This window comes from Grus americana, chromosome 5 (genome assembly GCF_028858705.1).
Source record: "Grus americana isolate bGruAme1 chromosome 5, bGruAme1.mat, whole genome shotgun sequence".
In the NCBI taxonomy this organism is placed as follows: Eukaryota; Metazoa; Chordata; class Aves; order Gruiformes; family Gruidae; genus Grus; species Grus americana.
The window spans coordinates 28120602-28148264 of NC_072856.1; the positions used below are offsets into that span (position 1 = coordinate 28120602).

A 27663-nucleotide genomic window follows, 5' to 3' on the forward strand; every position below is an offset into this window, starting at 1 on the left:
CCTTAGAAGCCTTTTGCTCTGGCCTGTGTCAGGCAGGGCCCCACACGTTGCTCGGCTGATGACTGTGGTGGCTGTAACTCCAGGTGCCTGCTTCGATCCCCAGTTTCCTGGGGTTCCCCTGGGGGTACGGGGAGCTGCAGTTTGCAGGCTGCTGGTTGCAGAATGGCTGCCAGCCGGTGCTCGGGGGGCTTGGCCAAGGGCAGAGGAGAAATTATGAGATTAATTCAGCAAATACTGCTGTGCCACACTTCATAAAGGGCCCAGGAGAGGCCTGGACAGCCATGGCCATCTTTTTGTATCTGCTAACTGGTGGACAGTTGAGGCATCAGTCTGCTCAGTGAGTTGCTGTGGGGGCTCCCTTGGCCAGGACAGAGGGCTTGCCAGCTGGCAGTGGTTGTCCCACAGGCAGCTGCCAGCCCTGGGAGCTGGAAGCTGCCAGGTGTGTTGCTCTCAAGTGGGTGACAGGAGCATTCCTACCTCAGCCATCCTTGAGGGATTCTGGGGCACAGCCTTCCTGCCTCAGCACCTGAAATAGGGGATGTACCCCCATACCCCCCCCCCCAATGGGTCACTGCAGTGGGGGACCACAGGGCTTTGGCAGCATGTGGGGTCTGTGTTGCCACCTCAGCTGGTAGCAACGCCCTGTAACGTAGCAGCAGCACAGAAAAGCCATGAGGGAGGGACTGTGCTCCCTGTGTTCGGGCTTTTAAGCAGAGGAAGATGCTGAAGGCTGCAAAGCCTGGAAAGTGTTGGGGAGGTCCACTCCTGGGGACAGGGAGGTAGTGAGGTGAAGGGGTTTGCTTTTGGAGAGGTTGAGAGAGAGGTGAAGGGTGGTGGTGAGGCACCGGGAAGCAGCCCTGGAGCTGTGGCTGCATGGAGGCATGTGCACCCTGTGCAGGGAGGGCCGCGAGCAGCTGGCATGGCCTGGAGGGGACCAGGCAGCCCAGGGCCAGACGCTCACGTACTGGGAGGGGGTAGGCAGGAATGCCTGGGCGGGGGCCTGCCTCCTGCCCAACCCAGCGGTGTCCCAGGGCCACCGGGGTCGCTCCTCTGTGACCTCACCGTGGAGCTGGTGCCAGGGCGCGCCATGCAGTCCTGGCTCCTGCTGCTTGTCCTGCTGCTGGGGACTGCTCCCATGCAGCCCCTGCGCCAGAGGTGATGGCGCTCCCCCCCTAGTCCCGGTATCTGCAGAGGTACCCCAGGGCTCCTGGCCCAGGCATGGGCTGGCATTTGTGGCACCAAGTCCTGAGAGCTGGCTGGGCTGGGTGAAGACAAGCAGCGCGTGGGAGCTCTTGTGCCAGCATGAGCGAACACTGTAAGGTCTTTGCTCACTCCTGTCCTTGGTAATCCTCCACAGGGTCAGCTACTCAGTCCCTGAGGACTTCTCTGCTCCCTTGGAGCTTCCACAGGAGCACTTCGGCCTGGTGGATGGTACAGTGCTCTCCTCGCCCCTCCAAATCCCCTTTCCACGCACTCATCTCTCCAGGTGGGTGGTTGTCCCCAGCCCCAGGGCTGAGCCTGGCCTCTCTGCTCTACTGTCAGATTACGGCATCAAACCCAAGCAGCCTCGCTTCAGGACCCAGGCAGCCCGGGAGCGGCCGGCGGGGCTGCGCAGAGCTGGCAAAAGCAAGCGTGATGAGCTTGACTTGTTGGAGTACTACTACGATGCCCACCTGTGAGCCAGCGTGCCCCTGTGCCCACCGCAGCCCAGCCTCTGGGACACCCCACCTGCTCTCTGCTGCTGCAGGACAGGGTAGGTGTGGAGTGTAGGAATGGGGTGGGAGTGTGTGTGGGTGTAAGTGTAAGCCCTGCTTTGGGTGGGGACTGGAGCAGATAACCCCCCGGAGGTCCCTTCTGATCATCATATGATGATCTCTGGCCTCCAGGGATCTCGGACCAAACCTGAGAAGCTCCAGCTACTCTTGGGGTCCCAAGGGAAGGAACAAGGCAGGGCCCAAACCCGCTGCGGTGGGACACAAACAGCACGGCAGCCCTGCGCCATGAACCATCATATTTAATAGTTGTTGCCATCACAGCAGATCCAGCTGAAGCACAGAGACCGCTGGCTGCAGGGACCGGGAGAGCTCTTCTACCTCCCCGGTGGTTTGCACACCTCCCTGCAGGCTTTAGCCCTTCCCTGCCCTGCTTCCGGCAGGGACCCAGCTCTGCACAGGGGCTGAGCCCCACCGCCCTGGGGTGGCCCAGCCCTGCTGCTGCCTCTGCCACTGCAGCTGGGGGGAGAGGGGGAAAGGGGCAGAGAATGGCCCCCCCTCCCAGGGGTGTAGTTACTGCAGGGAGGTATTGGGGGGACTTTTCTCTCTCCCCAGGGAACGGGTACAAGGGGGGAGGGGTGGGGATGAGGGCAGAGGCAGGGGTGAGCTGTCTCAGCTCATCCTGGTGCTGGCACGCCTCTGGCAGAGGAGATACTGGGGCTGCCTCTGTCATCCCTGCCCAGCAGCCTTGTCCCCAGGGCCTGGCAGGGAGGTGATGCCCGCCCAGGGCAAGCCCATCTCCCAGGCGTGAGCCGGCACGTGGGTCTTGTTTGCTGTAGCTGCTGTGTCTTCATACTGCGAGAGTCCGACTCTGCCACTGCATTAAAAGTCACCCCAGAGGGATGTGACGGGAAGCTGGGCCATGGTCACAAGGAGGAGATGCTGTCACCCCAGCCTGCAGCAGGAAAGGGCCCGAGCACACCACTGGCCACCCCTCCACTGCTCACAGGCAGGGCACCCAGCGGGTGCTTCTCCAATAGAATAAACTAAGAGTATTTTGTACAATAAACACAATTTGTCCAGCCCTCCCCCCATCCCGTCCCGTCCCCAGCCCGAGGAAGGGGAGTCATGAAAAGAGGTGGCACTCCATGCCCCGGGGAGCCCTGCCCCAGGCCTGCTCCTCCTCCAGGCTCAAAGCAGCTCTTGTCCATGCACGACACGGGGAAGGGGCGAGATCGCAGCCCTGGCTGTGCAGGAGGTGCCTGTGCCAGCCCCTACTCCAGGTAGATGTCCTCCGTGGGGCACGTGTACTCCACATACTCCTTGTAGAATTGCTGAAAAGCCCTCCTGCAACACAGCACCGGGCAAAGCTGAGCAGTGTCCTCCCTGCAAGGCATTCACAGAGCCCCACTTCCCTTCTCACCCTCGCTCCCTACTCTGGAGCTGGTTTGACTCTCCAGCCCCCCAGCTCCTGGCCCCTCCTGCATCAGCACCCAGAGCTGCCATCAGAGCCGCAGGGTCTCCATCCTTGCTCTGATCCCCTGCGCAGCGCCTGACTTTCAGCCATCTGCCTGCAAAGCCTTGCACTGGGAGTTGTTCCAGTGCTGTCAGGAATATGCTGCCCATAGCCCTGGCAGCCCTGGCTCTCGCCCCAAGCCTCTCATTTGAGGGAAGAGGTGCGAGCCTGGGGCCAGGTCCAAGCACCACATGTATGGGGAGATGGCAGGATTCAGCCTGGCTGCCTTGTTCCTCCTGCTCTTTGGGAGTAAGTGCCCCCCCCCCCCCCCCAGCTGGGACTCACCCTACAGACTCCGCCAGTGGCTTCGTGGACTCCTCCGAGACGAAGACATGACAGGCAAATCTGTGGTCAGCAGGGTGCTTGGTGATGAACCCAAAATATCTGAGGGCAGAGAGAGCGGGTGTGACCGAAGCAGCAGACAGGCAGGCACAGGTACCCCAGCATCCCTGAGGTGTATCCACCCTTGAGCAGGGGGGGACCTGCACACACATCCCCCACACCACCACACACACCCCCCCCCACAACCCCTAGTGACCACCAGCTGCCATGGCCCATGCCCAGAGCTGGGATGTAGTTCCCATCCAAACGCTGCTTTTGCATGAAGCTGCAGCGCGGGGCTCACAGGGGAAGGGGAGCCCTCAGGACCGGGGCACTGGGAAGCCTCCCCTCCCCTTCCCAGCCCCAGTCATGCTGCCCCCAGGGAGGGGGAAGGCAGCAAAGCCTCCATGCCGAGCCACTGGTGTCAAGAGCTGCCCTGCACCTCCTTACTACTCACTTGTTGTTCTTTGGATGGTACCCACAAAAGGAAATGTTCTTCAGCTGGAAAAAATGGCTACACTTGTTTACCTGGCGGGGGGGGGGAGAGAGAGAGAAACTGTCAAAGCTTTCCTCCCCCCACTCTGCGGAGCAGCCGGTCTCTGGCCCCTGGAAATATGTGCTTGGGCTGAGCAGTGAAATGAATTGGAGCCTGAGCCTGGGCCGCCACCAGCAGCGCTTTCAGGCTGGCCCCAAGCACCCGCACACAGGGTGCTCTTCCAGGCAGCCCTGCTGGCTCCCACCCCGGCTGCCTCCAGCAGCTCCTGCCAGCTTTCCCTGGAGACCCTGGGCTAGGCTGTACTCAGGCTAGAGTCAGTGCTGCTGTTCACCCAGCACACACACTCCTCCTCCCTCGCGAAAAAGGCTCTCAGAAATACCAGCAGATAGAAGGTGAATGGATAACTTAGAACTAAATAAGTCATTCAAGCCTGGGTATTCACAGGGTCCCAGCCAGAAATGAGAAATAATTTATATGAGTTTAAAGAGCAACTAAGTTGATGGCATCCTCTAAATACAGGCAAGACTTGTAGAAACTGCAGCCCAGCTCTTTGTCACAGCACTCGGAGCCATGAACTACTCCTATCCTCCAGCTGTAGGAGAGCTTTCCCAACAGCTTGCTGCAAAGCCCTTGCTTGCCTCTGCCCAGCATCTCGCCACGCTTTGCTAGGCTACTTATGCAGAACGCTAATCAGCAGCCTGCCCTAGCCAGCTAAAGAGATTACCGGGCAGACCTGGAGGACACCACTCAAAATAGTAGCAGAAAGGTTTAGGAGCAGCTGACAGATTACCGGTGCGGCTCAGTTCACAGCATCCCAGCATAGCAACGCGCTTGGCAGCTGCGAGGGCATCAGCCGGCGGTACGGCCCAAAGCTGGGATCCTGTGAGGCACAGTGGACCCTGACAGTGGGCCTACAACCCCACTGATGGTGTTTCTCACAGCCTTAGACAGGTGGAAATCCTCCATTTCCATATGCAAACATGACCTGTAGCACAGGGGGCATGAGCCAGCAGCCAGGGAAGGGACAAGACGAGCAGGGAGTGGGGCACTTACTGCCTTGCTGTGCTCCTTGGAGTCATCGGCTTTCACGGCAATCTTGACCCCACGCACGCTGATCTCCAGGACGCAGCTGGAGGGTGGGTTAAAGTGCACAGTGAGGCGGCGCGTGGTGGCAATCTGGGGGGGGAAGACAGACAAAGCCCTGGCACTCGTGAGCAGTGATGATGGCTCACCCTTTCCCTTCCCCACTGAGGCTCTGCCCTGCTGCCAGGAGGACCAGGCGCTCCTGCTCCCACGGATGGGGTGGGACACTACCTTCTGCATGGCTGCGCACAGCACGTCGTTGCCCTTGTGATAGGGAACCTGCACCGAGCCAAGGAACTTCACCCGAAACTGGTCCACCCAGTCGCTGCTCTTGGCCAGAGCTGGAAGATAGAGCACGTGGCGGGGATCATCTCCAGTGACTGGGAACGTGGGCTGAGATCCACCTCCCCGCTCCATATTCCCACCCCTGTGTGTTTCCCTGCCCAGGGAAGGCTTCCCGCAGCACCAGGTCCCGGCATCGCACCAGAAGCTGCCCATTGCTCCCTGCGGGCTGCCCAGCTTGGCCCTCCCTCCATCCCCCTGCTCAGCACCAGGCTCTTCTCAGTGGAGAGGAGGTGGACACAAGATGGGGGACATCAGCAGGCTGCGCGTAGAGGCTTGGTACCTGTTACGTGGTCTGGGTCCTTGGTGACTTCAATAGCATAGTAGGCAGGAAAAATGCCCCGGTCACCCGTCCGCATGTTGTAGGCCTCATACCAATAATCTTCTGCCTGCACCTCCACCAGCAAAGGATCGTCCACCTCCAGCTCCAGCTCATCCGCGTGGCGAGGCACAAACCTGGGCAGGGAGGCACTAGCACCTGGCCAGCCAGCAGCACTGGTGGCCCTCTCACTGGCACACTGCTGGGATAGGGGCAACACAAAACCTGCCGCTGGCCCAGGCAGGCAGCAGCCTGGCAGGTGTAATTACCCATGGGGACCCGAGATGCTGAATAAAGCATCTGAGCAGGTTTAGGCTCAAAAGGTGTCAGCACCCTGGTACCTAAGGCAAGGGTATCCCTATGCACCACTCATGCTGCTCCGCAGAGGTCCCAGCTGCCCTCAGAGGTCTTGCCCCTGCAGCAGCCTCGGCAGATGTTGCTCCTGGGCAGGACATGAGCCATGGGCAGTGGTTTGGTCCCTGGGGCATCCCGAAAGCTGGAAACACTGGGGTTTGGGCTGGCCCCACTGTGGTGGGAGGGCAGCACCACCTTTGCTCCATGAGGCTGACACCGCTCGCACCTGCAAGCTCACCTAAAGACAGCACGGTGGGTCTGCTCCTGTTCCTCCCCATTGATCATGCAGGAGAACAACCCAAAAGACTCGGCACCTGGGGATGAAGGCAGAGGGGGACATCTCAATGTTGAGGGGTCAGCACCACAACCAAGGGATGGACATTAAGCCAAACAGGCTGCTGATGGTCCTGGGGGATGGCTTGGCTAAGACAAAGCCGCGCAGTGCCACACAAGAGAAAGGCAGAGCTAGAGCTGCTGCACTGGTGCCCGGTGGTCCCTGCTGGGACCACGACCTCCCTTTGCCACCCCACACAGCTGTGACAGCCGGTGTCACCAGCACTGTGGGACTGGCTGCGCTGCAGGATGCCCTCCCTGCCGGGGCATGCCACCAGCCTCAGTGCTTCTCCAGGCTCAGGGAGGAGGGGAACACTCCAGGAGGGATGCTGTCCCCCTGTGAGACCACCCAGCCTTACCCTCAGCACAGCCATACCTTGGGCTAGCCAAAAAAGCAGCCTGAATCGTAGAATCATAGAATGGTTTGGGTTGGAAGGGACCTTAAAGATCATCTAGTTCCAACCCCCCTGCCATGGGCAGGGACACCCTCCACTAGAGCAGGTTGCCCACAGCCCCATCCAACCTGGCCTTGAACACTTCCAGGGAGGGGGCATCCACAACCTCTCTGGGCAACCCGTTCCAGTGCCTCACCACCCTCACAGTAAAGAATTTCTTTCCAACATCTAATCTAAATCTCCCCTCCTTCAGCTTAAGGCCATCACCCCTTGTCCTATCACTCCATGCCCTTGTAACCAGTCCCTCACCATCTTTCCTGTAGGCTCCTTCAGGTACTGGAAGGCTGCTTTAAGGTCTCCCTGGAGCCTTCTCTTCTCCAGGCTGAACAACCCCAACTCTCTCAGCCTGTCTTCATAGGAGAGGTGCTCCAGCCCTCTGATCAATGTCGTTCCCCTCCTCTGGACTCTCTCCAACAGCTCCATGTCCTTCTTGTACTGGGGACCCCAGAGCTGGATGCAGTACTCCAGCTTCCCCCACCTGCAGGTCGCAAGGCTTTTCCAAGCCCCCCCCCCCCCACCTCCCCGGCCACCAGACACGAAGCCACAGGCTGCAGCAAGCAGAGCTGGGGGCTGGTGCCTGCTGGTGGCTCTCCACCTCACTGCGGGACCCTGAGTGTGCCCTCAGCCTCGTACCAGGGATGGGCAGGGCTGCCCGGGCAGGCAGCCACCAGCCCACCTCCCCCCAGCACCCAGCACTCACTGGAGGAACGTGCCCGGCCGCTCATGAAGACGTTGAGGAACTTCTTGGAGAAGTGGATGTCTGCCTCGGGGGTGGAGTCCTCGGACAGGCAGACTGAGTCACGCTTCAGCGCATCCTCCTCGTACTCCTCACCAATGGCCGACTCGTAGGGTGAGGAGACGCAGTTGTCGTAGACAGTGGCCGAATCGCTCTCGTCGCTGTAGCCCGAGTAGCACTGCTTGAGGCTGACCAGCTCCAGCTGCACGTTCTCGTCCACCACCAGTGTGTATTTGACCGAGTCGTAGGAGAGGGCGCTGGTGTCCGAACTCACCGAGGCTCTCTGAAGGTTGTGCCCTGGCCGGGAGCCACTGCTCCCCCCACCGCAGGAGGCCCTGGGCAGGTTTGTCTTGTCAGGGGAGGACATGTAGTCCAGCACCTCGTCCTCCTCGCTGATGGAGGGGTTGGTTTTCCCTGCCAGGGCCGAATAGCCGGAGGTGTCGATGTCGGAGCTGATGGACATGCGGTTCTCACTGGACTGAGACAGGAACGGCTTGTCAGTCTCCAGGGGGTCTGAGTTCTTCTGCACGGGCGTCAGGTAGATCTCCTCTGTGGCCTCCAGCCTCACGTCCGTCTGGTAGCGGATGCGGTCCCGGTGGGCCTCGGGACCCCTTGTTGTCACCACCACCACGCTGGCACCATGAGGTGGGGGCCGGCTGGTGGCCTGCTGCTTCTCAGGTGGCCGGGACGAGGTGACACAGGCGGGTGCCATCTGGGTGGCTGCTGTGCGCCGGCACGGGCTCTCCGTGGACGTGCCCCGGTCTTTGGTGGAGGTTGTGCTGTTTTGGTGATTGACCTCATCACTCAGGCAAACGTGGTCATGGGGAGGGGTCTGCTCACCTGGAGGGGGAGGAGAGCAGCATTGACAGCTCCACAGAGGGTGATGCTCCCTGCGAGGGAAGGTGGCCAGGGATGCCACCCAGACTCAAGATGGACATGCACCCTGCATCCATGTGGGATGTTCACCCCAACCTCCTGCTCCAGCACCACTTGTCCCAGGCTCCTGAGAGCCACAAAGGGGTGCAAGGAGCTGCCCCTGGCCAACAGCCCGAGAACTCACCCGTTTTCAGAGGGGACGATGACCGGGACACCCGCTCCTGCCAACTGTGCTTTTTCCCCAGAGAGTTGTTATTCAGAGTGTCCTGAGGAGAAGCACAAAGCCGCCTTGTAGCCCAAACAGTAAACATCGCGTGGCGCAGCAGCGGCAGCACCCATCCCTCCCCGGGTCCACAGCATCCTGCTCGGCTCCCCCCTCGCCTGGGCACGTGGTGCTCGGGGGACCCCCCCGCCCCTGCCAGCCCCACATCTCACCACGCCACTGCTGCGAGAGCTGGTGTGGTGGCCAAAGCAGAGCAGGCAAGGAGCCAGCCGGGACGCAGACAGCCTGACCTGGATGGATGTACTCATCTGCCCCAAGGAGACTCAGATGCAGGAGCCCACGGGTGGATGGTCCCAAGCCAAAAATTCAAGACCTGAGCCTGCCTGGAGCCTGGCTGGGCTGGGCAGGCGTGCTTTGCTCCCACCCTTCAGGCCTTGCCTACCTTCAAACCACCCAATGTTATTAAGCAGGGGAAGTCCCGAGGGCCAGGGGTTGTACTGCTGCCCAGCTGGGAGCCAGCTACTGGATAGACTGACACGTGGTACTGGAATCATCCACACTGGGTGTATGTAGGGGCATACATACGCACACACCCGTGTATGTATGGATACATAGCTATACATGCGCGCACACATATATATATACACAGTGCACTGGCAGACATCAATCCTGATCAGCTGGAGAGGTGAGGTGGGATCAGGCCACTCATGCTGCCCATGCTCGGGTGAGTTTCTGTGGGTGCTGTGCCCTGCCCGCCTTGCCATGGGTGGCCAGCCATGCATGTGCACACACGTGTGTGCCCAGGGGAAGGTGTGCTCAGCCTCTCTGTCAGACCTGGGGACAGGGAACCGCAGCAGTCTCGTGTCTGCAGGGCTGGGAGAGGAGCCCTCCCCAGCCCCAAAGGCCACTGGTCCCCTGGCTAACAAGGGCCCTCCTGCAGATGGGGGACCACTCCTCCCTGCCCATCTCCGCAAGGGTGTTTCTCCCTGCCACCGCAGCAGTGGTGTTTTCCACGCCGTTAGCTTTTGCTCAAGTACTAAGCCCCGCTGGGACTCCCTGGATTTTCTCACAGCCTTATCGCCAGCCTGCAGCTATTACCATCAGCGCAGGAGCTGCCCCCTGCTTACTTTGCTTCCCCACCAACACGAAGCAAGTCTTTGCCCTGAAGCTCCACTGAGTCGCATGCTGCTGAACCACGGCTGCCAGATCCCTGCCTCCGCACAAGGAGGAGACGGACCCCCACCACAGAGCTTCGACGACCTCCCAACGCTGCCTCCGTGAGCCCTTCCTGTGCCAAGGCAAATAATGGCGCGTCCCCGCTTGCCTTTCCCAGGGACACGATGGGCCGGGACGCGGGCCAGGCGAGCTGCCGCAGTGACAGCCTCTGCGTGCAAAGTGCCACGGGGCCAGCACATGAGCCAGCCCAGCTGCCCGGACCAGGACAGGAGACAGCGACGCAGCAGGCAGAGCCGACCGAGCTGACCGAGCCCACAGGGCCAGGGCACTCTGGGGTCAGTAACATCCAGCCAGGTTGGAGAGGCACTCACAAGGTCTCAGAGGATGAACCTAGCCAGTCCCAGCAGCTGTTTCTTCCCCTCCTGGGAAGCTGGGGATGCTCCTCTCATCCCAGGCCACCTACCTGGGATGACTCTCACAGAGAGCCCAGCAGCAACCATGACATCACCAAGCCAGCTCCTGGCCCGGCAAAGAGAAGCTGGAGCAGAGGGTGGGACAGTGCCCTGCCTGTGCACACCCTGCCCAGCACGAGGAGGCTGGAGGCACGGGAAAGCAGCCTGGTGCCAAGGCTGGGCATTCAAGAGAGGATGCATGGCCATGGTCCCTCTTCTGACCACCTGCAGGAGGTGGGAGCTAGGCAGGCCAGGAGGGTGCAGGAGGGTTTGGCACAGGTGGAGGCAGATCTCAGGTCGATCCTCAAGGGATGCCCTGCACCCTGTCCTCTTCTCGGGGCACCGCATGTGGGCAGGGGTATCTGTCTACCTTTGGCCCAAGGTAGGCATGCAGAACAGGCACCCCAAGCACTTTACAGCCATCTTGCCTCCAGCACTTCTGCCTCTTGCTAGATGCCACCAACAGCATTGCCCTCCCTGACCGGCCATGCCCCAGCCCTGTGCCCCCATCCCTGCTGGCTCTAGGCTCCCACTGCCAGCTGCGGCAAAGCCCCCACCTCCTGTTCCCCATGTCTTCATCTCCAGCCATGCCTGTGGCCCCATAGCCTCCGGCATCCCCCTGTGAGAGGACCATCAACTCCACCTCCCCAGCCCACCATCTATGCAAAGCCCCCACCAAAATCCCTCACCATAGGCCTGCTGTCACCTCTGGACACTGGTTGGGACCAGCTGCCCAGGAGGGGGTCCTGCTGTCCCCCATCCCCCCAGATGGATGTGGCTGCCACGTGCCACTTGCTCCTCAGGGTCCCTGCGCAGGGTGGGACAAGGCTGCTGCTGTCCCCTTGTCCATTATGCTCTGTGGGGCTCCCCCGCCTCCCCAGCCATGCTGCCTTTGTCCCCGGTGCCAGCTGCCCCGAGGGCGCCCATCCTGGCTCTGTGCCTTCCTTTTCCTCCTCCTCCTCCCACCCATGGCCTCAGGCAGAGAGCTGGCATCAGCTGCCGGTGCTGGGCTGGTGACACCCAGCTCTGACTACTCTCCATCTGTCACCCACAGGGACACCTGCCTCTCGCTTCATGCTCCTCAGCTGAACGTCACTGCGACGAAAATCCTCCTACTTGGCAGAAGGCATGGGCTGAATGCAGGAGGGTGGCAAAAATAGCCCTGCGCGTCGCGCACCTTGCGTGGGTTCGTGAAGTTTGCAGGAGAGACGGGGCAAAGGGATTCTGGCTGCCACTTAGAGGGTCAGTGTGCAGGCCACCAAAATGCTGCCCACCCCTCAGACAGCAGCAACCCCAAGGCTGTGTGGGACGGGCAGTCTTGGGGAAAACCATCCAAAACCTCGTGCAAAATCTGAGAGTGAGCAAGACAACAGAACCCCCTTATCCTCCCAGCCACCATTTTGGGCGTTGCCATTCTGTCTCTCAAATTTTGCACGGGGCATTGACATTAATGCTTCTTTTGCCGGGCGCCGCTGCTCAGGAGTGGAGGCTGCCAAGCCCCCATCGCTGGGCACAGGGCACCCGGTGTCACCATCCTGCCCTGGGGCTGGCACTGCCTGGGCCTGGGGCTGGAGCCCAGCCAGCTGTTGGCCAGTGGTGCCCCCCTGGGCTCGCCAGCCCCATGGCATGGTGCCCTGGCACAAGATGGCTCATTCACGCGTTCCTTACGACATGCCTGATTTGCTCCCCATCCCCATGGGGTCCCCTCCCTGCTCCCACCTTGCCGCTGCCCTGCGGGCTCTGCTGGCGGCACAGCTCAGCCCTGCCACACTGATGCCCCATCGCGGCCTGTTCCCTCCCCACCTCGGCAGCAGGGAGGGCAGAAGGACCCACTCGGTCCCTGAGCCCCCCCATCCACCCCCGCCGAGCGTGGTGCCCTGTGCGGGGGGCACAGCCTGAAGGGGCTCGGAGTGCGAGGGGGCGGCACGGCAGGGAGAGAGCACGTCCCCGTGTCCCCCCCCCCCGGTGCCTCCCGGGCTCGCAGACCGCTCCCTCCGGCTCTGCAGTAGGGACCGAGCCTGCGCTGCGACCGGCCCGGAGATGCGGGCGGCGGCGGGCAGGGATCCCCGGGCGGGGGGCGGCCGCCCCGCCGCGCATTGCGGGGATGGGCAGCAGAGCCTCTCCCCGCCATCCTTCCAGCTGAGCCCCGCCGAGCCCCGCCATCCATCCCTTCCTCCATCCCTTCATCCCTCCGAGACAAAAGCCCCCGGCGGCGGGAGCATCCCTCCTCCTCCCTGGACCCCCCCCGGCCCGCTCGCCCCGGGCGCCCCCGGCCCGTCCTCACCTGGCTGCGAGGCACCTGCGGGAAGAGGTTGAGAGTTGTGGGTCTCTTCGGCCTGTAGACATCCGTGGTCCCGGCCGGGGGGTCTTTCTGCAGCGGCTCGGGCGCCGTCTGCTCCTCGGCCGGCGCGTCCCCCGCCGCGTCGATGAGGTCGAGCTGGAGCATCTCCGCCTGCAGCCGGCTGGCCTCCCCGCCGCCCGCCGCCCGGGCCCCGCCGCCCTGCCGGCTCACATGGCCCTGCCGGGATTAGCGGCCGCGATCAGGCCACCGGGAGGGCGGGCGGGCCGGCAGCCGCCGCGCCGCGCCTCCCGCCGGGGCCGGGGAAGGGGGGGCCGGCGCCAGTGCCGCCGCATCGGCACCCGGCGGCCTCTTCCTTTTAAAGGGGCAGAGATGTTATTCCCGAGGTCGGGGAGCCCCGCGTCCCCCCGTCCCCCCCCGTCCCCCCCCCCCGGCAGATCTGGGGCACCATCCGTCCTTGCTCGCTGCCCTGGGTGACGGGACACCCCCATCACCTCATTCCCGGCAGGTGCCTGTAGGTACGTGTAACCATCACATTCACCACAAACTGCACAAACGTGCACACCCAGATTTCATCTCGACATAACAAGGACATTTTTTTTACAGTGAGAACAATCATTCACTGAAACGACCTCCCCAGGAATGTGGTAGAGTCCCCATCGCTGTGGATTTTCAAGATGCAACTGGACAGGGTGCTGGATAATCTCATCTAGCACCACGACAGGTTGGACCAGGTGGTCTTTCAAGGTCCCTTCCAGCCTGGGCTGTCCTATGATTCTTCCTCTCAAGGCAGACTGTGCCCTTTCTTGGTTCCTGTCCTGGCTCCTGGGGCCTATACAAGTATACAATCTTTCTGGTCAGAGGTTTGATCCAACCCCTGCCCGGAGCAGGTTGTTCAGGGCTTTGCCCATCACACCTGAATATGGACAGAGAACCCACTGCCACGTTGGTCACTGGTGCCAGTGCTGCACCACTACTACTTTTTCTCTCTATGGGCTTGACATTTTCACCGCACACCTCTGAGAGGAGTCAGGCTCATTCTTCCCTGTAACGCCCATTACACAGCTGGGGACAGCAGCTACATCTCCCTTGGCCTCCTCATCGTGAGCGAGCCTCTTCTCGTACACCCTGCATTTGCACACATCGGGATGTGAAGCCGCGCAGAAGGGATGCCCGACAAGCCGGCAGCCTGGCATTAGCTTTCCAGTCCCCCGCTGGCAACGGCTGTGCTCTGACTGGGAGCAGCCCCACTCCTTCCTCTTGCACCCTTGGAGCAAGGTGGCCACCATGGCCTGTGAGGGCTGCGAGGAGTGGATGCCCTCATGGCTGCGTTGCTGGGCGAAGAGGCACTGATGTTCTCCCACGGCTGCAGGTGTTTAAAGGTCAGCGGTTTCCTTCCCAAGCCACCTTCCTTGCAGTAACCGGAGCTTGCATATGCACAGGTTGCTGCAGCCAGCAATAAAGGCTGCAACTCGGCATTAGCAAGTTAAATTCCCCGTGTTATCAGCTCTTTGTGGTGACTGGAAAGCTCATCAGCAGGCAGAGGTGAAGGGCATTTTTTTGCAGCTGATGCTATCCATGTCTCCAGCTGCATGGAGGATGCCCCTTGAGCCGTGGGAGAAGTAACAGCCCCAGCAGCTCTGGCAGCCCCTCCAAGAGCTCTCGGTGCTACCAGCTCCTAAACTGTTGGACTAAAGCCAGTGCAGGCAGGGCTCTGCCTGCTGCAGGCACAGTACGACCCCTCTCATGGGGCCATTTCACCCCAGTGTCTCTGCTGCAGTCCTGGCAGGCACCGGGTGAGCACCTGGAGGAGTACTGCCACCACAACCCGTCCTCTCAAGGCTTTAAACATTTAACTCCCTTGTTTTTAACATTAGCCTTCATATGACAAATTCTGTTTCTGTGGCAGGTCACACCAGTTGCTTGTGGCAAATCACATGGATTTTAACAAGGAAACAGAGGCAAAGGAAAAGAACTGGGAGGAAATTCCGGCTAAATAGATCGTACCTAGCTAAGGTAAGTGTGTTTGAGTCAGCTGGTGATGTTCAACCTACACTGCTAATGATGCTGCCTCAGTAATCCTGTATCTGTAGCAATCACTCAGAAAACTCACGGAGGAGTGAAAGTCCCAAAAGGATGCAGAAAAGCAAAACAGTACCTGTTTTGAAGAAACGTGCACCCTAGGACGGCTGCGCCATTCCAAGTTCAATAGCTAGGAGGAAGCTACAACCACTGCAGGTACTTATTAATGGCCTGTAGCACAACAAAATGATTTTGAAACCACACAGCAATAGATCACCTCACCGTCTGAGTGGGACCTGCAGTGATCTGCAAAGCGAGGGCAGGGACTGGATGTTGGGAAGCCTTTCTAACTGGAAGGACGCTGCCCCACCAGAACAGGCTGCCTCACGAGACTCCTAGGAACAAGTTCATGTAACCTAAGGCCAGCCTGAGTATGCTCATGCCTCAGCACAGGTGTGATGGTGAGGTGACTTCTCAAAGTCCCTTCAGCCTGTGGGAGAGATTAGGGCACGTGGGAGAGCAGTACCAGTGCCCAAATCCTGCTGCAGCATGTACACAAGATGCACATCCAGATCCCGATGCAGTCATGGGGAGGCTCACACCTCCATTACAGGTCTGTCCCTGGGATGGCCACAACGCTAGCGTGCTCCTGCTGCTGCTACCTCCCACCCACACGGTGCCATCCCAATGGCAAGAAGTACCAGTGTCCAGCAGCTGGTCTCTGATGGTCCTGATGCTGAGGTCCATGGGCCCCAGGGGGGCCGGAGCAGCACGAGCCCTGCTGCAGTTGCGAGGTGCTGGGAGCACCAGGCTAGTCAGGGAAACCACCTGTGTGGGGGCTGCTGCCGACCCCAGGAAGGGACGGGTGCTGCTCGCTCCCCAAGGAATGAAAGGCTCCTGCAAAGGGAGTGCGGTGATACACAAGATGATGCTTGAGTGACCCTGGTCCCTACCCCCTGTGGTCGAGCAGGCGAAAAGCTCTTCCCTGCTCCCCCACCCCTGCAGCCTTCCCTGTCGGAGGAAGAGCGAGAAAACCTTTAGCTAGGAAAAGCATTTTATGAGCATGAGGAAGCAAAGGGGACTTGCCAAGCAGCGGAGACAACTGTGTCCCCTCTCCCTACCACCCGGCTGTGACTGCTTTGCTCCCAGCTTCAAAGCGCCAGGAGAAACCTCACTGCCCCCAGCCTGGCGCAGCCGCACCTGGCAATGGATCACAGGGACAGTTTCACGGGACAGCCTTTGAAAAGCCGCCCGGAGTCAGCAGCTGCCTCGCTGCTGTATCCTTTGCTCCCAGCCCATGCAACCGGCTCCCCACCGGTCCCCGGATCAGCAGGTTGGCCGGCTCGTTGCAGCTGCTTCCCCCTTTGCAGTGAGTCCCACCGGCCTTCCGGGGGTGGCTGCTGCCAGCGGCACGCTGGATCAGACAGTGAACATCAAGGGGAAGCCTGGCATTTCCAGCAGTCTTATTATGCTGGAAAAACAATGTTTGGGGTTTTTTCCTCCACGTATGTGTATCTTCATGGCTGGTTCAGGCCTTTTCATGCAGATCACAAAGGCTCAGCACAGCCCTAAATCAGCTCTTTTCCTTTGGGCACTTGTTCTCATGCTCTCAGGTATTTCCAAGAAGGGTACTTCTTATTGTCTTTTTTTTTTTTTTCATTCCTGTATTAACCATTTTCCACAGCTCCTGGAATGCAGATGAGGCACCGAGCCTTTATTAACCACAGCCTGGCTGTTTGCTGGGATCCATCTTGCTGAAACTAGGGATCTTCACCCCGGATTTCCAAGGCACCAAACCAAGGCCAAACCTGAAGCAAAGGCCTGGTACTTCTGTTGCAGCCATTCCTCTCAACACGCCTGACTGCTGCCATTTGTGAGGCAGGGGTGGTGTCCCTCACCCCAGCAGCCCCCGCTCCTCCCCAGCTGGACTCCTGCCCTGCCATTCACCAGCCCCCAAAGGCAGCTCTGCTCCTCCACTGAGCCCTCTCCTCAGCGCACCCCTCGCTTTGCTCCCGGTTTTCATTCCTCCGGGACTTCTTGTTAAAATTAAGGGGTTTTTCAGCCGCACTTGGGATTATTCCTCGTTCTTAGCACATGGTCTCCCGTCCATGAGGTGGATAGAGTTCCCTCTTGCACAAACATCAGTCTACGCCTCCTTGCAGTTTCTGTGTGTCTAAGCCACTATTTCTGGAAAGCTGCTAAAATAGCCCACAATGAAGTCATCTTTGTTTTTCCAGGACCAAAAAAAAAAAACCCCAAACCCCACCTCTGTTTGGATGTTGACCTCCGCACCGGCCGCCCGTTCCTGCCACGGGGTTTTGCTGCCGAGCGGCTCTGGCCAGACCCCCTGCCTCGCCAAGGTCACCGGCCGTCCCCATCCGGCAGCCGCCTTCCCACACCTCCAGCAGGGTTTGTCCCCTCGCTCCTTCCCAGTGGTTTCCCGCTCACCGCTGAGTTACTGTGCCTGCCCCTCTCTCTGGAGACTTGCTGCTGCGTCAGGAAACTTGGAGCGGCTGGATGCCCCCAGCCCCGTGGCTCACCACGCTCCCCAGAGCCTGTGTTTCCCCTTCCCCGTTGCTCTCTGCCCCAGTACGATCCGGCGGGCCAGCAGCTCGCTCTCACCCTGCATCCCTCGCTGCGTCACCGGGCTTTCGCCAGCCGCCTGGCACTGCGGGGATGACTGGGACCAACCCTCCATCCTACATACCACGGGTGCTCTGCGGCACCGGCACGGGGAGCTCGCCACAGGCAGGGCGTCGGCATGGGGGCCCCCCTGGCCCTGGCCCCAGCGTCAGACTGACTTGCCGTCAGCCATCCCCACGTGATGCAATTAGCTGGCTGATGCCGGCCACGGGTCATTACTGATTTGCTGGCCCCCGTGCCGCACACAGACCCGGCCAAGCTGCTGCCTCCGGGCCTGGCTGCTTCCATCAGGCAGATACTGCAGTCCCGTCGCCCCAAGCTCACTCCGGACGGCAATCGGGTTGGAAAGCTCCCCGGCCTTCGCCTTCGACTTTTGGGATTGAAAAGCCCCTCTCACCGCTGTTGCTGTCACTGCTTTCACTTCTGCTCCTCGGGCAATCCTCCGTGTCCCATATACACCACTTGGACATATTTTTAGTAGGCATTTTTTCTGAGCCTGGTAGGCTTCTTCCTTTGCTGTGTTTATGAATAGCTCACTGCTTCCCCGGGGGCAGCCTCGCATCCCCCTTCCACCCCGGCAGGCTCTCAGTGCACCCAGGCATTTGCGCAAACCAGCTCTGAGCCATCCCCGGGGAAGGCACGAGGCTCGCTGCTGGAGCCCGAGCAAACCCTCTGCCAAGGGTCAGGTCTCTGCATCGCGGCGCAGGGACGCAGAAACCCCTCAGTAAACTGTTGTAAGTGGGTGAAACAGTCTATTTTTCTTCACCCTCGAGGAAGGGCTGCAGCAGTCGAGCTGCAAGTCCCCTCGCCTCCTTATTCTCTCCCTGCCAAACCTCAGCTAAGGGCTGGCACTCTGTGAAGAAAAAATAAATCCTGTCCTAAGAGCCCAAGTGGTGCTATAAGCAGAAGAGAACTGGGACGGCTAACGGGAAGCGTCCAGCAACGCACCCACAGCCCCTGCCTGCCTTACCTATCGCAGGCAGGAGAATCTTCCCGAGGCCCTGCGCTCGTGGACACCCAGCACTGGGTTTGCCATTGGTTTTGCCTCCAGTGTTATCCCTCCTTTTTTTGGCATACACAGCCCACGAACCCGGGCTCTCCCCTTCCTTCCCTGGCTATAACGTCGCAGAGCAGGAGGAGGCTGTGGCTGGAGTAGAGATGTGGAGTGGCAGCCCCATCTCCGTGAGCAGCCACCTTTCTGCTGGGAAGGTCCTGAATTAGACCAGGGAGAGTGGCAGGACACTTTCACTCCCAGCATGAGGGCTGCCTGTACCCTTCTGCCCGCAACTAGGGATTCCTGACACCGCAAACTCACTTCCTAATCTTAAATCTGAGACAAATTCCTCTGCCTTTCCCCTCCTCACAGTGTCTTTAACAGTTTTGCAGAGGAAATATTTCTCCTGAGGCATGAAATTATTCTCAAACTGTTTGGTTGCTCCTCCAGCATTTGCATCCCTTTAGTATGAAACACTTTAGCAAAATACAGACTCCCTGCATATTTCCAAATCCAATGTAATTCTGTTTATCTCCATGTTTCTGCTCCCGTGGCCCTCTCGGGCAGTTCAAATAGCGGTGCGAACCTCATCAGGGTCTCCACAGCGTGCCCCAGCATGCTTAAGGCAGATGGGAGACCTGCCTGTAGCATCTGCACGGGCTTCATGGCTCCCATTTTTATTTCACCTGCTGGGGTTGGAGCTGCTTTCTCCATTCCCGTTTCACTGGCGCGCCAGGTGTCCTGCTTCCGAAACACCTGAGGATGGCTCCTGCTAAAGGCAGCCAGAATTAACGCCTCGTGTGAGTGGAGGAGGGCTCTCACCACACCAGCCCAGCTGCACCTGCAGGTCCAGGGATGCATGTTGGGGCAGGAGGCACAGCTTGGGCAGGACCCTCGGTGCCACCTTGCACACGTCCTTGCTTCCCAAGGATGCCCATCAGGTGCCAGAGGCTCGCTGGCCATCCCACTCAAATTGGGGGGCATGCCCCCAGTTGCACCCAAACTCTTAGACTCATCCCTGAGGAATGAACTCAAACTGCTCCAGAATGGTGGGGACCAAAAGGCACCAGCTCTGAGATGCTTTCTCGACCCCTATGTTTGACTGGCTCAGAAAGGTTCCACGCCGTGCTGCAGTGATGAGAGGGCACTGCTGCGCAGAGGGGACTGGGGTCGTGGCTATAGGCACCTTGAGGAAGCGTCACTGGCCTGGGGACCTGGTGGTCCTGCATGGGAGCTCTGCCCATTCCCATGCCTGTCCCCATCCCCATTGCACTTACCCGGGTGGCCAGGCTCTCCTTGCAGTGCAGGCTGATTCCACACTCATCGGTGATCTCGGAGAGGTCTTCATCCTCAAACTCCTCGAGGCTGATGTCGTGGGTGAGCCTGGAGGGAGCAGAGACGGGGTGGTCACCCATTGTGCAGGTGGTGGGCAGGAGGGTGCAGGGCAGCGTGCTGCCTGCAGACAGGGAGCTGCACTGCCCACCCCAGGAGAAATTCTCCCGGTCTTTTCTGGGAAGAAAGACTGGAAGGGGGCTCCTTCCGGAGGAAATGGGTCTGTCCCCACTGAACGGCTGGGCTTGGCATGGTCCATGGCTGTGGGGAGGCAGGAGGAGCATGCCCCAAACCAGCCCATACCTGGCCAAAGCCAGCAGGGATGTGCAAGTTGGGAGAGGATGGGACAGAAAGCACAGCCAGGTGTTCCCAGGAGGGTTCAGCTCCCACCATCCCAGGAAGGCTCTGGGGTTGTGCCAGCTGGGCACAGACACTGAGCGGAGCAAAGGCTGGGGTTACAGGGAGGGGAAGGGCTGGGGGTCCTGGCAGGGCACAGCTAGAGGATGGACCCGCTGGGACAGGTGACCACAAGACCCACACACCTTGCAAGCACCACAAACCCACCAGCCATGGCACGACCAGCCCCTGAGACATGACTGGGGGGCATGTCCCAGCCCAGGTGCCTTCAGTAAGAGAGGACAGCTATTTCCCTCTGCACCAAATCCTGGGGTGACTGTGGGCATCCCCGTGGCCATTGGCCATTGGTGCTGCCGAGCCTGCCCGCGTGGCCTCAGGGGTCCTTTAGGGCTGTCAGCCCCACAGGCTCATTACACCCCTTCAGAAAGTTCACAGAGATTTCCTTTTAGCGGCTGGAAGCATGCTGACGAGCGGACTCCTCTCGTCCTTGCTTGCATCCCTGGGGGGACGGTGAGGTGCTCCTGGCTTCTGTGCATTAAAACATTTCTCCGTGGCGGTACCGCAATGCTCCTCTCCCTTATTCATTACCACAGGGGTAAATAAAAGAGCGCAGCTCAGAAGTCCTCTGCCAACCAACTCAGCCCCCTGAGCTTTGTCTGGACTGGCTGTGGGTGCCGCTTTGCCTGCTGCTGTTTCCATTTGCTCCCAGCTCCTCAGGCTGGGAGATGCTTGGGTGGAAGCACCGTGCTGAGCTCAGCACCCCTCTCCATCTTGGCCCTCACCAGCGGGGAAGGAAGGAGAAGGGTATTTTGTGACCTGCAGAGCTGCCACACTCGCTTTCAGTGTTGCTCGCACACTGTGCCCCCCCCCTCCCTTGCAGTGGCACCAAGTGGCACCACATGGAGGGGCAACACCTCCCTTCTCCTGGACCCCGGCGGGGGGGAAGAAGCAGGAGGAGCCCATGGGGGAAGTGGCATCTCCCCTCTGTGTGTTCAAGGACCGTGCTAGCAGTGGGCTCCCTGGGGTGAAGGCAGCCCCTGCGAGATGCCATGGGGGGGCACGGACACAGCCTTCAGCACAGGGTGGGGTGTCCAGACGCCCCTCATCCCTCCCCCTCACCCATCTCCTGCTGCTGCCCACGGGAGGGAACGCGGAGCAGGAAGCACAAAGCACAAATCAATTTCTTCTCCGGTTACGCAGGTCGCCAGGGTGGGACACCATCAGCTGCTAATGCTTGGGGCCTCCACCCACCACAGCGCGGGAGCACAGCAGGCGCCATGGAGTCCCAGTGAGAGGCACAACTCTGTCGAGGGGCTGGCAGGGGCTCCCCAGTTCTGCTGGAGCAGCTGGGGTGGGCAGCAGTGCCCCCCACTCCGGGATGGGGACAGGCAGCCCTGCCCGCGCTCTCGGGGACGGGGAGACGATGCACAGGCGTCCAGCAATGGCTCTGCCTGCAGATGCTGGTGGGCAGCAGCGCGTGGCCGGCCACCTTTGCTGCTCCAGCGCCCGGCTGTGACGCAGCTCCCTGTGCAGCCGGCAAAACTTTGAGCTCGACTAGGTGCCAAGTTTGCTCCTGTCCTGTGGCCACTGCTTGCGGAGAAGGGCGATGTGCCCAGGGGTGAGGGGCTGCCCCTCGTCCCCCTGCACGCCCGCAAGGACAGCCCACCCCTCCCCGAGGCCCAGCTGATCCCCTACCATTTCTCCCACTGATCTTCCAGCCAGCTCTCCTCCTCGGTGCTCGACTCCATTTTCAAGGGCAGCTGCATTGAGGAGGACCCCCTTTCCCTGGGGGACACGCTCCCACCCCAAGAAAGACCCCCAGGCCTGAGGCGAGGAGGAGTGAGGGAGATGACGGCCGAGCCCTGGGCGCCTGCTGCCCCTCTGCCTGCCCCAGCGCAGTCTGTGGCTGCCGGCGCTGCTCTGTCTCCTCACTGCGCAACCTGGGGAAGCTCATTAAAAATAGATGGAATCAGCTGTCCTGGAGGGGAAAAAAAAAATAAAAAAAAATAACCTCCCCAGCTGAGCCAGTGCCAAGTCCCTGCACTCTGCCGGGGATGCTGACTGCCTCCGCCTGCCAGCCAGCCAGCCCGGCTCCTGGTCCTGCTCCAGCACCCGCTCCCCAGCACCCGCAGCGGGCACAGGGGATCTGGTTACCCCGGCACGGATGCTCGCGCCACCTGGCCTCCTCCTCCTGCCCTTGTAGCATCGCTAGCCAAGCCAGGGACGAGGTGCTCTGCCCCCGCCGCAGTGACGGGATCCCTTCCTGCGGGAGACAGGAGCATTCGTCCGGCTTCTCGCCAGGTAGAGCGAGGCCGCTCACCGACGCAAAGGCCAGAGTGTTTCCAGCACAGCAGGACCGGCATCGCAGCCGGCTGTATCCCCCGAGCGGAGGGAAGCAAGAGGACAGCCTTTGCCAAGGGGCAGGGCCAGTCGGCACAGAGCAGTGCCGGGAGCGCTGCTGCTTCCCGTCTGCCCCCGCTGAACCCCCAGCCCTGCTCCCACCTCAGGCAGGGCCGTGCCTGAGCTTCCCCAACCTCTAACCCCTGTCAAGGGCCAGACAAATACCTGGTCAGCTGCTCTGCCAGCTCCCACCCCTCTTCCACTGCCGAAGGAAACGGGGGCCCTTCCCTGGAGGGGGTGCCAGGTGTTGCCGACAAGTTGTTGGCACAGTGGCCTCAGACAATGCTCCATCACCCCCACGCCTCTCAGACCCACTTGCCGCCCACCGGCATGCTGCGGATCCTGAGCCTCTGCGGAGCAATTCATCCCTCGCCCCATCGGGATGGAGCCAAAGCAGCTCTGGGAAAGAGGCACCCACCCCGATTTCAAGATGGGGACAGGACATGCCCCTCCCCACCAGCTACACATACACCGCTCTGGCAGCGTGCCTTGTGCTCCACTGCTGCCCATCGCAGCACTGCCCTCCTGCCCCACGCTGGCACCCACCCCAGGAGCTTTCCTTGCCCCCCCAGCCCAGGGGCTGTGAGTGATGGGTGCACCTCCCACCAGCCGGACGGGCACTGCCAGCTGCCTGGGACCTGGCTTCGCCCCCGCCCAGATTCGGGTGGGTGATGTTTGCAGGAGTCCAGGGCACTGGGTGGCCTGGAGCACTCTGCTGAGCTAACCTGTTGCTGGCTCTCACCCCACCAGTGCCATGCCACCGGCAAATGTCACTCGTGATACTGCGTTCGTTGTCTCTCAGATCCCTGATAACGGTATCCAGGGCTCCATCTTCCCTATCAGCTCTGCCTGGAGGCACCTCAGCTCGAAACCTCCTCGCTTAATGCAGTGAATAAAGAAATCTCTATCCCTGTATTACTCCAGCCCTTTTCTCCTCTCACATGGATGCTCCAGGACTTCCTAGGAGATACGAGGAAGGCTCTCCGGTATCCCCCCCACTCCCTGTGCTGGAAACACTCCTGCCTTTCTCTCGCTTCTCAAAGAGGCTAAAAAATACCAGAGAAATGAAACAGCTCTGGCTCCCCTCAGCTCCATCACTGGCAGTAAAAGCCTGAGCAGGACCTATGCAGGTATTTTGGCCAACTTCCCTCACCAGCAGCAGCAGCGGAGGCACACGTGCCACCTGCGTGCCACTGCAGGTGGGCACCACGGCATTGCAGGTACACGGGAGGTTGCCCCCCCATCCACGAGGGTGGGTGAGCCCTGCGTCTGCAGAGGTTACGGGTGCTCCACTGAAGGATGTGCCAAGAGGCACCCGGAGGCTAGCAGCCCTGCTGAATGCACGAGAACTGATAAACTCGGGATGCTTGGGAACTGCGAGTGAGGGAGCACACGTGTGTGTGTGTGAGCAGGAGCAGGTTGATCGCAGTCCTCATGCTCTGCTCCCAGGCACGGGAAAGGGCTGTGATTTTCCCACAGGGCTCCCCGAGGAGCGGGGTAGCTCCCCCTCTCTCCTGCCCCATGCAAATAACTCCCTAAGGGTTTCCTTCCCTCGGAGCCTTCCTGCCCCAGCAGCTAGGTGGATGCTCTTTGCTTTTATTAGGGAAGCCAGAAGGAGAGCAAGGAGATCAGTCACTGACCTCCCAGGTCCCAGCTACGTTAGAGCTGCACTCCTGGGGGCAGCGGGGCAGGCAGCATGGCGAGCACTGCAGGGCCCTGCACCCAGCTGCACCCCAGTTCTGGAGGTCCTCCTGGCTAAAGGAGGGCTCACCTCACCATCCTTCTCCTCCCACCTCTTCTCAGACAACATCAAACCATCATCGCCAATGAGGACCTGCCAGACCACCATCCCTGGCCTCTTCAGAGCTACAGACCCCAGCCCATTGGGCTGCTTGCTGGCCAGGACCAAGTCCTGTCTTGATTCAAGCCAACCCATCGCCTAATACTTGTGCCGGCGTGTCAGCCCCGGGGGAGCGGGCCCTTGTGCATCATCCCAAGGAACCCCTGTTCAGCGGGACCCCCAGGAGCTGCAACACCATGTCCCAGAGAAAGATGCTAAGGAGCCCCATTGGGGTGCAGCCCCCACTGCGAGGCTTTAGGGGGATTAAGGACAACAGGGAAGCTGGGTGAGAAGAACTTTTTTATTGCTATCTCCTAAAATGGTGGTGTTGTGGTGAGCAGCCACCTCTGGAGGTCCTCCTGGCTAAAGGAGGGCTCACCTCACCATCCTTCTCCTCCCACCTTTTCTCAGACAACACCAAACCATTGCTGGCAATAAGGACCTGCCAGACCACCATCCCTGGCCTCTTCAGAGCTTCAGACCCCAGCCCATCAGGCCGCTCACTGGCCAGGACCAAGTCCTCTCTTGATTCAAGCCAACCGATCACCTAACACTTGTACCGCCATGTTGCCACTCAGGGAGCTGGAAGAGCAGATGAACTTACCAGAGGGGACAAAAGCAGAAACACCTCATCCTGCAGGGAGCAAGCTGGGGCAGAGGGCAGGGCTCATCTAGGACCTCGCTGCCAGCTGCAGGCTGAGCCCTCACCCTGAGCCATGCTTGTCATTGCTGGCTCCAGCTCAGCCATGGGGGATGGCCCCTCGCTGAGCCCCCGCAGCAGGGACGCAGGACCTGCGTAAGCCAGCTCACACATGTTTCACAAGCAGAGCTCCCTCCTCACGCCGCTCCCCGCCACAACATCGCGTCTGGTCTGCCAGACCCTGCCCCAGGCTCAGGAACATCACTGACATCTCCTTCCACTTCAAGGCTCACGTTCCAAGCTCGGCACCCGGGGAAGATCTTGCACCCCTGCCTTGATTCCCCAGCTTTCTGCGGCTGCACAGCCTCCCCCACGGAGATCGGTTCTTCCCCAGGGCACGCTGCCAGCACGCTGGGCTCCCTTTCCGAAGGTCTGAGGCATAACAAGAAGCAGCACCCCGCTCTCCCTCCCAGGGCATCGCTGTTTGCTGGGGAGCGGGAGGGTGCCCAAGGAACAGTCGCTGCACCGAGGACAGCGCTGGGTGGCGAGCCCGACCCTCTCACAGGCCTGGAGCTGCACAGCAGCTCAGCCTCCGGCCCCCTGCTCAGTAGCCAAGCCCCTTCTCCATGGTGGACATTTCCAGAGGCAGCATTTAATCGCTCGATTTGCAGGGTTTACCCGGCCATGTTGCAACAGCTCCCAGCAGCTCTCACAGGCAGCACTGCAATAGGAGGCAGCTGCCGAAGCCCCAGAGCCACTGGGAAAAGGGGCTCCGAGAGCAGAGGAGCCCTTCAGGGGTAAATTGCCTGAACACCACCAAAGCACGACTGCACCTGCCTGCTTCCTTGCAGGGGCCCGCTGGTCCTCAAGCCTCGGGGGCTGGGGCCTGCCAGAGGCAGGCACAAGCTCAGTCGTGGCCCCAAGCGTGGACCAGCCCCTCCTCTCCCTTCCCAAAATCTCACAACACAAAGCAGCCGGTACTGATCCCCCCTTCTCAGCCAGATCCCCCACAGCACCCCTGGGTGCCAGAGGCAAGCGGGGAGCAATGGCTGACGATGGCACGGCCGCCAGAAGCATCGAGCCTCCCCCAGATGGCAAGCAAGCAACGGCGGGCACCGCACCCACGGGCCGGAGCAGCGCTCCCTTACCCGCCCAGCACATCCCCATCCCAGAGCTGCCCTGGGGAGGCACCGGAGCCTCTGAAGCCCCCGGCCCCCGCAGGTTGGCACCTCCAGCTGATCGTAGCCTGGCCCGTGCCATCGGAAGTCCCCGTGAGCTGGGTTTCGGAGGAGAGACAGCCCCCTGCATCCCAAATCGATGGGAGCGCTTGGTATTGCTGAGAGGATCAATTCTGGCACTCTCCCACCGCTCCTGTTTCACAGGGGTGGGAAGGAAGTGGGAGCACCTGAGATTTCTAGGAAAGGGCTAGAAAAAGGCTTTCCTGGGGGTGGAGAAAGAGATGGACCTTTTTTTCACAAGGAAGAGGCGTTTGAAGAGGAGATAAGACAGGTAAGGAGGGGCTGGAGGGGGACATGGGGCCGAGCAGGGGCCTGGCGGGAGCTGAAATGATACGTGGGGTGAGGGCCAACAGGGGCTTGGGGGGCGGGAGAGGGGGGCTGAAGCAACATATTGGGTGAGCGGGCTGAAGCAGTGATGGGGAGGCCTAGAGTGTTGGGGGTTCAGCGGTGTCTGGGGTGGGGGTGCCGAAGGGATGCGCGGGGAGGAGGCAGAAGCGCCGGAGAAGGTGGGGGCCCAGCGCGGCGGTGCGGGGGGCTGCAGCAGATGGGGAGCGCTGCCCGGGGCGAGGGCAGGGGCAGCCCCGCAGGGGTCCCGGGGGGAGGAGGTCGGCCGGTACCTGAAATTGGGGGGCGAGGCGAGGTGCAGCCCCAGAAAGGGGGAGGAGGCGGGCGGGGATGCGGCTCCTTTCTCTCGCTCCGCCATTCTGTGGCTCTCTCCATGCAGGCGGAGGGCGGGCGGGAGGGAGGGAGGCAGGGAAGGAGGCAGGGAAGGAGGGATGGAGGGAGGGGGATGCTGGCGGTGCCGGCGGGGAGGGACATACCTGCCACCGGGGGTGGGGCGGGGGGGGCAGTCGGGGGGAGGGGGCAGCCCGGGGGCTCCTTCCCGCGGCCCCCAGCGGCAGCTGCAGGACAGATGCGGCCGCAGCTGGAGGCGACACCCCACACTCCAGCCGCACCGCCCGGGCCCCGGGAAACGCCAGCCCCGGCGGGGCAGATGTGCCCGCAGCTGGATCGCCCCCCCAGCTGTGCCCGCAGCTGGAGGCAGCGCTACCCCCGGCAGATGTGCCGCAGGTGGCGGCAGCAGCCCCAGAGCCCCCGGTGCGGATGGTGGCCGGGGTGTCCTGCCCGGGGCTCAGCCCCCCAGGGCCGGGGGAGCAAGCTCGGGAGTGGGGCCGGCAGAGCGGGCAGGCAGCAGCCCACGGCGAGGGGCTGGACACAGACGGCCACTTCCATGGGTCTCCTCTCCGGCAGGGACATGCCTGGAGGCAGCCGGAGCATCAGCTACAAATCAAGCTGCGCCTTCCTGCCCGGCCGGCAACAGGTCAGGCAGCACCAGCGCAAACCCTGTTCCCACCAAAGCTTGCCAGGGCTGCAAGCACAGTAAGGTGCATTAAAGTCAACTTATACACACGTTCCACAGGCACAAAGGGGGGAAAAACGTTGCAGGTTCCTCTCCAGGACAGGCAGACCCAACTCTTGCATACAGCTGGGTCCCAGGGAACAC

The 27663-nt window shown here is 61.0% G+C and overlaps 2 protein-coding genes across 2 annotated transcripts; one reads left to right on the plus strand and one right to left on the minus strand.

Moving 5' to 3' along the window:
• The first annotated feature begins 28 nt into the window (after window positions 1-28).
• FREY1 (Frey regulator of sperm-oocyte fusion 1) lies at window positions 29-2013 on the plus strand. The gene is made up of 4 exons (XM_054826875.1): window positions 29-1155; window positions 1358-1431; window positions 1543-1753; window positions 1887-2013. The coding sequence occupies exons 1-3, from the start codon at window positions 920-922 to the stop codon at window positions 1677-1679; spliced, it is 447 nt and encodes a 148-aa protein (XP_054682850.1). The 5' UTR covers window positions 29-919; the 3' UTR covers window positions 1680-1753; window positions 1887-2013.
• MAPK8IP1 (mitogen-activated protein kinase 8 interacting protein 1) lies at window positions 1999-26890 on the minus strand. The gene is made up of 12 exons (XM_054826872.1): window positions 26777-26890; window positions 19630-19735; window positions 12679-12912; window positions 8728-8809; window positions 7632-8507; window positions 6382-6457; window positions 5754-5926; window positions 5360-5469; window positions 5099-5221; window positions 4007-4077; window positions 3514-3612; window positions 1999-3059 (listed from the first exon to the last, which is right to left on the minus strand). The coding sequence occupies exons 1-12, from the start codon at window positions 26860-26862 to the stop codon at window positions 2987-2989; spliced, it is 2109 nt and encodes a 702-aa protein (XP_054682847.1). The 5' UTR covers window positions 26863-26890; the 3' UTR covers window positions 1999-2986.
• Between the last annotated feature and the right edge of the window lie 773 nt (window positions 26891-27663).

Excerpts from the sequence above, each read along its gene's own strand:
- FREY1 (XM_054826875.1), top strand. The coding sequence starts at position 920 with ATGGCCTGGAGGGGACCAGGCAGCCCAGGGCCAGACGCTCACGTACTG. Across the intron at positions 1,156-1,357 it reads ATGCAGCCCCTGCGCCAGAG|GGTCAGCTACTCAGTCCCTG; the intron begins GTGATGGCGCTC and ends AATCCTCCACAG. Across the intron at positions 1,432-1,542 it reads GCACTTCGGCCTGGTGGATG|ATTACGGCATCAAACCCAAG; the intron begins GTACAGTGCTCT and ends CTCTACTGTCAG.
- MAPK8IP1 (XM_054826872.1), bottom strand. The coding sequence starts at position 26,862 with ATGGCGGAGCGAGAGAAAGGAGCCGCATCCCCGCCCGCCTCCTCCCCC. Across the intron at positions 4,078-5,098 it reads CCAAGGAGCACAGCAAGGCA|GTAAACAAGTGTAGCCATTT; the intron begins GTAAGTGCCCCA and ends CCCCCCCGCCAG. Across the intron at positions 3,613-4,006 it reads TACCATCCAAAGAACAACAA|ATATTTTGGGTTCATCACCA; the intron begins GTGAGTAGTAAG and ends CTCTGCCCTCAG.